Here is an 11,455-nt window from a genome sequence, read left to right on the forward strand (position 1 = left end):
ATCGTGTAAGAGTGAGCATTTTCTCTGTCGCAGTAATACGGTATGAGTGGCAGGGATATGGAAATATCTGTCGCATATTAGTGACACAGTTGGCTATAGGGTTAATGTTATGTGAAAGAGACTTCAAAAAAACTCTGTTTAATTCAGTCTCTAAAATAAGAAAGTGATGGTATCTACTCGCACAGCTCGTTCCAAATTGTAGATTCCTATGGAGAAGAAATTAAAGTATACCAGTGCAATCTACGAAAATAAACAATAATTTCTTAACGAAGATTTTATTGTTATATTGCTGCCAACACTTAGCTCTACCTATGTGTTACGAAGAGGGCTCTCGCCCAATGTATCGCCCATACCTTCCTCCGACATACTTATAAAAACTGAATGAAATTCGTAAACTGTTTGATTCCCTTTCTTTCTCAAGCCTACTCGTTGGTCGAGTGATCGCTAATGCGTCTGCCGGACAAGGGGTCTTGGGTTCGATTCTCGGGTCGGACAAAGTATTGCTGGGCATTTTTCGGTTTTTCGAAAATTTCTCAGTAGTAGCACGACTGGAGGCCTTTTTTTAAGGGGGGATAATCATCCAATGACTTGGCGAGGGGGAGTGTCGGACTCTTACTGACTAAAAACCACCTGTTCCTACACATGCTTGTCAAGCGGGAGCCCCGGTAAGCGTGCTAGGTATCCGCAGCTCCGCATTAGGCATCAGCCCTACTGGGCCCCATCTGACGAATGGAGGCTATGTACCCGGCACGTGCTAGAGATCTGGGGCCTTAGTGCAAGAGGGACGGAGCTATGTAGGTTGTATAGCTCCGTCCCTCTTGCACTGCTCAATGATCGACCATTCTGACACAATTGTAATAGCAGACTAAGGCCCCAGGTCACACTGGTCACATATGGAAAGGCAATCTAATAAACGTCGCAGTTGAGAGCAGTAGGGATCTGCTGTATTCAGTCCTTAGTATGAGTTCGCTTTACGTTTAAAGTAATCGAAATGAGAGCGCGTTCAGCGCTCTGATTGGTTGGTTTATTCAAACCGGCCAATTAACCGGCCGAAAACACTCTCGTTTTGATTTCATTAAACGTAACGCAAACTCATACTAAGGTTACTGGTTGCATCCGAATGGCCTCTCTGGAAGTCTTTAGAGGAGGACTATGTTCAGTAGAGGACACTTTGTGGCTGGTATGATGATAATCCAGTTAGATTCATACTTCCAGAAATAATCCGCAGGCAGTAATGTGATGGGAGCTAAAAAAGTATGGATTTTTTTTTATATTTAGTAGGAAGGTGCTGATGGAATCATAGTGTGATGAATAGGTAATCGGAAAGCTATAATTGTTTTTCGACGAGGAGCTAGCAAGCAACGTTTCGATAACAAGAATGCAATTAGAAGGCAAAATTACACTAATAATGAAATATAAAGGAGCGGCGCCTCCTGGCACAGGCATCTTTACTTACCATCAGGCGAGATAGCGGCCAAACGTCGGCCCATTGTAGAAAAAAATCTTTATGCTTCAAAGGGGTACCACCAACTGTATACTTATGTACAACATATAATATAGAAAATAAACATTTATGTATTTTGTATTTGTTTTGAAAGGCTGGCTCCAACAAACTTTTTAAATCTTTCCCTCCGAGCACCACAAACAAGGAATTAAAACCGTCATTTGTCATCAGGAGACACAATAACAATGTCAAGAAGAGTATACAAAGATTTTGTTTAGAATGACCCATATATATTTATACACCCAAAGAATAGTATCTAGAAAATTTATTGTAGGTATTTATGACGTGACAAAATGCGTGGCGTAGTGGTCGTGTTGTCCTGTGTACTCGCGCTCGCCGCCACCAGCTCTGTCAACTACTGCGGCGCCAAGATGTGTGGACGCAAGAATACACATACTTTCTGCCAGTATCCAGTAAGTAATAGGTAATCATAGTGCATACCTCTTTTCGGGTACCTATGTTTTGTAAAGATTTTTTCTTATAAACGTTGTTGGTGGAAATTTCCATCAGTAAACTAGCTTCTGCCAGCGGCTTCCTTCGCGTTTCCGTGGGGAAAAAGTAGTTTATGTGTCATTCCAGATCATAATCTACCCCTGTATCAAATTTCATCTCCATCCCTTCAGCTATTTTGAAATGTAAGAGTAACAAACACACAAACTTTCGCATTTATAATTTTAGTAGGATTTTCTGGTAGACTGATTTCGGACCAAACAACTGTCTATGTAATTTCCCTCCAGAAAAAAATCCATTTTCTTTAACATTAAGATTGAATATTAATTTAATATAGGTAACATCTATTTATTACTTCTCCATAGCCCTGTTTCACACTACTGAACTCCCTTCAGTTCTTTGTTTCCAAACAGGCATATTTTTATAGCTGTTTTAACGAATAATTTTAATACACAGGAAAGCCCAAGTGAACGGTGCGATGACTACATATACAGTGGGCTTACGTCAGAGGAGAAGAGAGCGGTGTTGGAACGGATCAACGGTTTCAGGAATTCTGTAGCATGCGGCATGCATCGCAGCATACCTCCAGCTGCAAATATGTTGAAAATGGTACGAGAATAAACCAGGGCCCTTAGTCTGCTATTACAATTGTGTCAGAATGGTCGATCATTGAGCAGTGCAAGAGGGACGGAGCTATACATAGCTCCAAGAGCAAAGGAGTGCACTGATCAATGATCGACCATTCTGACACAATTGTAATAGTAGACTAAGGCCCCAGTGTTGTGGGAAGACACAAAACCGATTTAGGGTGCTTTTCGACCAGACATGTTCTATGTAGCTATACTAAAAAGATGTAATAGCTAAGCTGTGAAACTATGAGACTCCACTGCAACTCGAGTATGCAATATATCGATAGTAGGGAAGCCATCAGTAGCATGCATTCATAGCACGCATTTTTCCATATAAAACATAGCTTAGTTGAGTTCGTTTCACCAGTGCTAAGTTATGTGTACCAATCAATGTGATTGGTGGAAGCCAAACGCATCCACAGCAACGTAACATAGCACATCTTTGATGGAAAAGCACTCTAAAGTCATTTTTGTATTACCTACTTATAAATTAGATTAACCCTTTAACGGTTATAAGGATCTAGATGAGATAGAAAGATTTGGTTTCAGGTCGAAAAATAAAATTGCAAATAGAAATTTTGTTCCATTTTTATTGGTTTTTATTGGTGGGAAAAATATTCCCTCTAACTGCAAAAGGGTTAGATTAATACTAGATTTGCGTAAAAATACATTTGTTACTTTTTATCATATATTACTTTGCCTAATTTCATTGTGGTCTCATTCTGTGGACACCGTAATTTCTATCGCATAATTTATTTACATATCATAACTATGAAAAAGTAATGAATTAGTTAGCCAAGATTATTAGCTACCGTTTGTCGTTTTGTTTTTGTTTCTTCGACGCATACATAACCTTTGATATCACAGAAAGTAAGAAAAATACTAAAATAGCCATAATTTTTAGGGGGAGGGGGTTCAACAAAATAGATAATATGGGGACATATTATTTATTTTGTTGATAAAATTAGATGTAGTACTCAGCCCTAACGGGTTAGAAGTCTCACCCCTATCACATTGTATATGTGTATAGTTTAAGTAATTTATTGGTTAACAGCGTTGGGTTGACGAATTGGCTCGTGAAGCTCAGCTCTGGGCAAACCAGTGTGTCCCGCCGCAGCGCGTCGAAGAACACGACACTTGTCGTGATCTATGTAAGTTATGAAACTGAGCATAGCATAACACCGATTATGTGTAGGTACATATATTCATGTAATAGGGATGATGACTGGATCAAAAATAAATTATTACAACTTTTCAATACAATAAAATAATCAACAATAATCACACTTTCATTTATAAATTTGTTGAACTACTTAATTTTCGATTTTTTCTAGCTAAATTTCTAGAAATAAGTCTGCTATTTGACGTCAAAAACTTATGACGTCATAATAGAGTATTTCATACAAAGTTCATAGAAAATATCGTTTTTTGACGTTTCGAAAAAAGTATTGAATTTTACTGGTAGGAAACATGCCTATTATATTCTTAAAAATAGCCTGTGGTCAATATAGAGTCAGTTGCATATTATTGCAGTGGCTAATGTTTGTCGAAAACGGACCACTGATCAAACAGCTACTTATTATTTGAAAACGACAAACTTTGTAGTAGTCCAGTCAAATAAGGCAAAATTAGGTAAGAATCTCGGAATGCGAGATACCCAGCTGTAATTTTGTATATACTTGTATATTGACCCCTAAAACTTGTCTCAAAACCTACATATGGTAGGGTGTAAGCAACCCTTAAAATTCAGGGTCAAAGGGCCCAAAAATCGTTTTTTTGCGGTTTTTTCGAAATATCTCATTTCCTATGGGTTTTTGGTAATTGTATTCAATAGCAATATTGTGAAATACAAAATTCTCTACAATTTTTGTCTAAACTTTTTTTTATACGGTGAACCGTTTTCGAGATAGAGGGCGGAGAGCGCACGGTCACTGCATCTATTCAAAAAATTTTTTTCTTCTAACCTATCAATGATGGTTGTCTATGGATAGGACATTAAAAAATACGTCATGGTTCCTAAAACCATTTTTCGTCAAAATCAATCGTTTGAAAGATAGACGCTTCCAAAGTGGAAAAATGAGGTCTGTAGAATGTGTCCTGCCCTCTAACTTATAAAATAAGTGAGTAAGAAAACTAAAAAATATATGCTGTAGATTTTAATGGAAACTTTCAACGAAAATTGGTTTGAACGAGATATCATAATTAGTTTTTAAGAATTGATACATTTTAAAAAAAACACACTTAATTTTCCACTTTCTCAATTCTTTTAATCAATTCTTAAAAACTAATTATGATATCTCATTCAAACCAATTTTCGTTGAAAGTTTCCATTAAAATCTACAGCATATATTTTTTTTTGTTTTCTTACTCACTTATTTTAAAAGTTAGAGGGCAGGACACATTCTATAGACCTCATTTTTCCACTTTGGAAGCGTCTATCTTTCAAACGATTGATTTTGACGAAAAATGGTTTTAGGAACCATGACGTATTTTTTAATGTCCTATCCATAGACAACCATCACGGATAGGTTAGACGAAAAAAAATTTTTTTTGATGAGATGCAGTGACCGCGCGCTCTCCGCCCTCTATCTCGAAAACGGTTCACCGTATAAAAAAAAAGTTTAGACAAAAGTTGTAGAAAATTTTGTATGCCACAATATTGCTATTGAATACAATTACCAAAAACCCATAGGAAATGAGATATTTCGAAAAAACCGCAAAAAAAACGATTTTTGGGCCCTTTGACCCTGAATTTTAAGGGTTGCTTACACCCTACCATATGTAGGTTTTGAGACAAGTTTTAGGGGGTCAATATACAAGTATATACAAAATTACAGCTGGGTATCTCGAATTCCGAGGTGAATTCCTAAATTGACTGGACTATAGGTACGTTTAAAGATTTAACGAAATTTCTCTCCAACGAAACAAACTTTTCACATTTTCTTTGTGTGTTGACAATTTTATTATATATGTAATAAGAACTGTATAAAAAGCCTTAGGTACTCTTAGTAGTGTATTTTACAGATTCCGTGACTGTCGGTCAGTGTGTGGCGTCGATAATGGGAGATAGGCCAGTCAAAGTCGAGCAATTGGTCGACATTTGGTACATACAAAGCATATATTACAACCTCAGTGTGAGCTACTACGTACCGTGAGTTTTATTATTCAAATATAATTTCATTTTGGTATAAGTATCACGCTCCTTACACACACAGATCGGTTCGGAGAACATCGGCGCACACCGGGTCGTAAACGCTTGGAGTCGGTCGCAGCGGAGTCGTAAACTATTTCAGATAGACCCGCTGGAAGCGGATGCGCTCGGAGCCGATCTGTTGCGCGAGCGAGAAAGCACGCAATCGGAGCCAATCGTCTGCACGATCGGGATTGTATACGCTTGGAGTCGGTCGCAGCGGAGTCGCCAACTATTTTACACAGACCGGCTGGGAGCGACCAGAAACCGGATGCGGTCGGAGCCGATCGGCTGTGCGAGCAAGAAAATGTATGCGATCAGGGCCGGTCAGCTCCTGTTATGATTTCATACCAAGCGCCTTCAAGCATTCTTAATGACAAAACAAACTGTATCCACAGAGCGGCAACGTTGCGTCAATATTTATTTAAATCCGCTTATCATCATTTGTAGGTTGCATGCATTCGTCAAATGACACGTCGTTTGACAGTAGGCCTAATGTAATATTTCCCGTCTGTTTTTAGTCCAAAGAACGGCAGCAAAAACTACTACGGTGATTTTGCGCAACTCTTTTATGCGAAAAGTTACATGGTGGGCTGTGGTCGCAGTCGATTTTTTGTAAGTGTATTGTCGTTATAAAGATTTAAATACCAAAATTAATATTTCAGTTTTTCCAATAATAGTTCTTATCATATCTATCTTAAAACTTTAGTCAAGTTATTATCATGTATACTTTTATCAGGCGCAATGGAAAGGTCGTCGGCAGCGCGTGGAGCGTCTAGTCTGCAACGTAGCACCGCGTGGGCCTCAAGTGGGGCACTCAATTTATACTCCCGGTGGACCACTTTCTTCGTGCCCATATGGTTGGGAGGCGAATGAAGCATTCCTTTGTAATATCCGTTAGTATCATACCTACTAGTTTAAAAACTTTATTTTGTATTCAGTATTGGAAAAAAGTTAATTTAAAAAACTAAAAAACCCGACTGCGTTTCTTTATAATATGAAAATGAAAAATCAAATCATTTAGGCTACAGAGCGTCCCAAACAATTATACAAACATACATACATACTCTCGAAAAACATAACCTTCCTTCTGGCGCAGTCTGGTAAAAACATAACCCACCTTCTGATGCAGTCGGGTAAAAAATATGTGTATTGAAACAACATTGCAATGACATTTGAATGAAACTGGATAAATTAAATTCTTGCGTCTTATTATTTGTTTAGGCAATTTAGTCTCATCAGTGTAGGCAACATTGTCTAGTGCGGTAAAATCGAAATAAAAGTTAAAATTTCAGACCAAAAACAAAATGTTGTTTTATCACCCAAGTCATCAACGACGCTTGAAGATATTTTACTTTTAAATACTGTATTAGAAATAGAAGAAAATGAGACATTAAATTATTCAGGGAGTATGGATGAGATTTACTTAACTAAACTGAATAGTACAATAAAGCCAAAGCAAAGGAGAGAAGTCGACGATAGTGCAGCTGAATTTGAACCACAAGCTACAGAAGCAGAAAACTTCATACAGGACACAGCTAACACAACTTTGCAATTGCAAACAGAAACGTCAACACAACTCACTAAACCCAGACAAACAAAATATGAACAAGGACTAGATTGGGTCGGAGAACCAGACATTTACGATATGGAAGATGCAGATAATTACAATGCAGAAACAGAAAGTAAGTTGAATATTTACAAGTGTAATAGAATATTATACAAATTATTTACTTGAGATCGTATATTTGCAGTTATCGAACCCATTGAAGAAACACGAAAGACAAATAAGATATTTGATGGGTTTGTTAATACAACCAATGATAATACAACTTCTAAAGTTTTATTAGACGATAAAGAAGATTCAGGTTCCACTGGTTCCACTGATGTGTCCGAAGATCCAAGTACTGTTGATGATTATGAAGATGATAGTGTCAGGGGTGTGTACGATAATCATAAGATCTATCTTAAAATTTATGGAGTTTTAATTGATTCTTAAGCCGATCGTGTTACAGCTGTAGATCCTAAAGGAATTAAAGATCCTAGTATTTTGATTCGGAACCATCCAAAGTGCGTTTTAATGAATGAATTATTAGTCAACGTTTTTAGTTTGGTAATACAGACAGAAGTGACAATTGTGGCGGCAGTGCTAGGATCGGAGACGATGAATAGAAATACTTCGGAGGACATTTTGACCGTGACACATAAACGCCCATCGCGTGTTTGATTTTGGTAAATGTACTGACATATGCGCCGACGGTGGCGCATAAGACTCTCGATGGAATGAGATATGACAATATTAACCGTACAGTCAGAAATGATTTTGAAGTCATCATTTGATGTTCTCGTATTTTATTGAACTGTCTATTTTATTTTTGTTGTATAGTAAATAGCTACATCTATCTGGAACTCATTGGAGGAAGCCAATGTTCAGCAGTGGACGTCTTATGGCTGATATGTTGATGATGATGATGAAATAGCTACATTAACTTATTCAGTAATTTGAAGGCAATATAATTTTCAAATCGGTCATATATTTATTTCTTGTTTACAGGCAAATCGACTCGTGAAATAAATGAAGAATTTGAGCGTAAAGAACGTATTGCAGAACCAAAGAAAAAGAAATCAAGAAAGGTACGATTGGCCAGTTCCAAGCAATCTGCATCCATCGCCTTCCTGCGGCCCTTTATCATACTTTACACTAATATTATAAATGTGTTAGTTTGTCCGTCAATCACTGAACGGGTGGTTCAGTAGTATCAGCTGAACAGCTCACTATGAGCTGACTTGGGTGATAGATACTTATTATACCACAGGAACGCGGGCGAAGCCACTGGTAGAAGCTAGTTAATAACAATTATCTTTTTAAAACCATTTAAAATATGTACTTTAATGTGGCCCACGTGCTGAGACATACGTGAATGTACAAGGTATACCGCAATAAGTGGCCCACTTATAAGCATTGATAACACCTCCACCGTAGGCCGCATCATCACTTACCATCAGGTGAGATAGCGGCCAAACGTCGACCCATTAAATGTAAAAAGAAAACAAATTTCCTTTAACTTCCATCTTGTAACACATTTCTCTTTGCGACCAGTAAATTGTTTTTGTTTCGAAGTATCGAATGGCATCTCAATTTACCCAAAACTGCTGATAAAGGTTAAACAATACTTAGCGCCAGTTTCATCACCTTCATATAAGAAGTAGCCGATAAACTTATGTGACAGATAGTTCATACAAAATACGTCCTTAATTCAAAGTTTCCAGAGTTTCTATGAAATTTGGTCCCACCTTCCAATAGCTATGTAGGTTAATGATAATACTACAATGTTTAATAAAGAATAAACTCTGAACGGACTAAGATTTGGAAATTGGCGCCATAGTAACTTTTATTCAGCTCAAAATTACCTATCCAATGATGTAACACACATAGCTATTGGAAGGTGGGACCAGTATTTCCATCCTCCTTTATCTGGGACATAACGCCTATCCAGGGGCCTTAGTCTAGTTTCGGTAGGTTCCTGTTCCTTATTGGGCGGGAGGAAACGCCCGGGTGTCATCACTGCGAGGACCGCCCGGAGGACACTGTAGAACATACAGTGGCGGTGTGCCCTGCGTGGGCTGAGCACCGCCAAGTCCTCAGGGATGTGGTCGGCGACGGCGACCTCTCGCGCCCGGCACTGGTTCAAGCCATGGTGCGGAGCGAGAGGGACTGGGATGCCGTCTCCTCCTTCTGCGAAGCAGTCGTGCTAGCTAAGGAGGAGGCGGGGCGCGTGAGGGAACAAACCTCCTCACGCCCCAGCCGTCGCGAGAGACACTCTGGGCGTCGGGGATCGCGGGACGATCTCCGGCCACCGTAAGTGCGGGCCTGCGGACGGCGAGCAAGGGTAGCTCATCGCCCGAACAGAACCAGACCCGTGCGTGCGGCGCGTCGCGTTCCGCGCGCGCCTCAAAGAGCCATCAGACCACCACAGATGGGGCCCAGTAGGGCTGATGCCTGATCCGGAGCTGCGGACTACCTAGCGGGTTTACCGGGGCTCCGGCTCGAAAAGCAGGAGAAGGAACGGGGTGGTTTTTAGTCAGTAAGAGTCTGACACTCCCTCTCGCCTCGCCCAAGGCGGGAGAAGTCATTGGATGATTTTCCCACCTCAAAAAAAAAAAAAAAAAAAAGGGGCCTTAGTCTGCTATTACAATTGTGTCAGAATGGTCGATCACTGAGCAGTGCGAGAGGGACGGAGCTATGGTTGTATAGCTCCGTCCCTCTTGTCAGATGTTGTGAAACAAGTTCTTATTGAATTAAACTGTCTTACACCAGGTACGAAGAGAGCTGGTCAATGATACTGTAGAAGAATTAACAACAGTTAAATATGTACCGTCTGTCGAAGGCCATAATCCATTAGTAGCTGTCGTTAAACTAATACCATCTCTGGCGGATTATAATTTGAATAACTATGCAAGCGATGAAGAGTTCAAAAAATTCGTTGCTCGTGAAGCTCAAGGTAATATGGCTGGTCATGTCACTTGCGACAGTTTTAGCGTTGTGTTTGTAATTTTTCGATATATTTTTATATTATTTCGTTTCGTTTTGTAACTGTTTCAAATTCTTGGAATAAAGATGTTGACATATTTTTTTATTTATTTACTCTTCTTTACACAAGCGATAGGAATTAAGAATAATTAGTACTTCTATATTTAAGTACACTAATTTTCAATCTAGAATGAAAATGTTGGAGTAGAGAGTAAAGGTGAAACCGCACTAGCGCGGCACTATAGCGGAGAGCCGCGTCACGGCACCGGAGCGGCGCGGCAAAAAAATATAATTGCCATTGTTAATCTATATCTATACTTATAATAAATCTGTAGAGAGGCCAATTCTGTACATGAAATATATTTGCAAAATAACTATCAGCGGGTGATTAGTGGTCGTTACTGACGCCAAAAATGCAATCAGAAATTTTTTTGTCTGTCTGTCTGTCTGTCTGTATGTTCTTTATAGAAACAAAAACCACTCGACAGATTTCAACGAAACTTGGTACAATTGTTCTTCATATTCCTGGGCAGTTTATAGTATACTTTTCGACACGCTACGATCAATAGGAGCAGAGCAGTGAAGGGAAATGTTGGGAAAACAGGAGAACTTACTTCATTTTTGAAACTTCCGTCACGTGTGCAGCGTTAATGGTTAAAGCTACACAGAAATCATGTATGTCGGAAATATTCTCCTTAAAATAGCTTAGCAGTTCGGAACTTTCTGATTATATATTTGTCTACTCTTACGTTTATAACACTCTCATTCATTCATATTATAATAAATCTGTAGAAGGGTCAATTCTGTACATTGAAAATATTGAATGAAACAGAAAAAAAAGAAAGAAAGCAAGGGGTGTTACTGGATCAATACCAAGCCCAAATATGTGATTAATTTTTTTTTGTCTGTCTATCTGTATGTAAAACTAACGGTTTGATTTCGATGAAACTTTTATTATCCTTTGCATAAAATAGGATACTTTTTATCCTGTAAAAATACGTAGAAAAAAAAATCTTTATCAGTTTTATTCTCCAAAATGCGAGCCCAACAGCAGTAGCTCAATAGAGGGGCCTCCATTCGTATTTGGGTCCAATAGATATTGATAAGATGTCATTGTCAGAGTTATTCAAAATGGAGAAATAAAGCTTCCA

At 38.7% G+C, this 11,455-nt stretch overlaps 1 protein-coding gene across 2 annotated transcripts; it reads left to right on the forward strand.

The window, feature by feature from the left end:
* Positions 1–1,670: 1,670 nt before the first annotated feature.
* On the forward strand, positions 1,671–10,402 carry LOC118268258 (uncharacterized). Of its 2 annotated transcripts, none has more exons than XM_035582671.2 (10): positions 1,671–1,917; positions 2,411–2,563; positions 3,638–3,734; positions 5,608–5,734; positions 6,295–6,388; positions 6,513–6,669; positions 7,069–7,458; positions 7,528–7,713; positions 8,328–8,407; positions 10,092–10,402. In XM_035582671.2, the coding sequence occupies exons 1-10, from the start codon at positions 1,798–1,800 to the stop codon at positions 10,365–10,367; spliced, it is 1,680 nt and encodes a 559-aa protein (XP_035438564.2). In that variant the 5' UTR covers positions 1,671–1,797; the 3' UTR covers positions 10,368–10,402. The 2 variants fall into 2 exon arrangements, with proteins under 2 accessions (XP_035438564.2, XP_035438565.2); XM_035582672.2 differs by having other exon boundaries at positions 1,789–1,928.
* Positions 10,403–11,455: the final 1,053 nt, after the last annotated feature.

Source organism: Spodoptera frugiperda, chromosome 29 (genome assembly GCF_023101765.2).
Source record: "Spodoptera frugiperda isolate SF20-4 chromosome 29, AGI-APGP_CSIRO_Sfru_2.0, whole genome shotgun sequence".
In the NCBI taxonomy this organism is placed as follows: Eukaryota; Metazoa; Arthropoda; class Insecta; order Lepidoptera; family Noctuidae; genus Spodoptera; species Spodoptera frugiperda.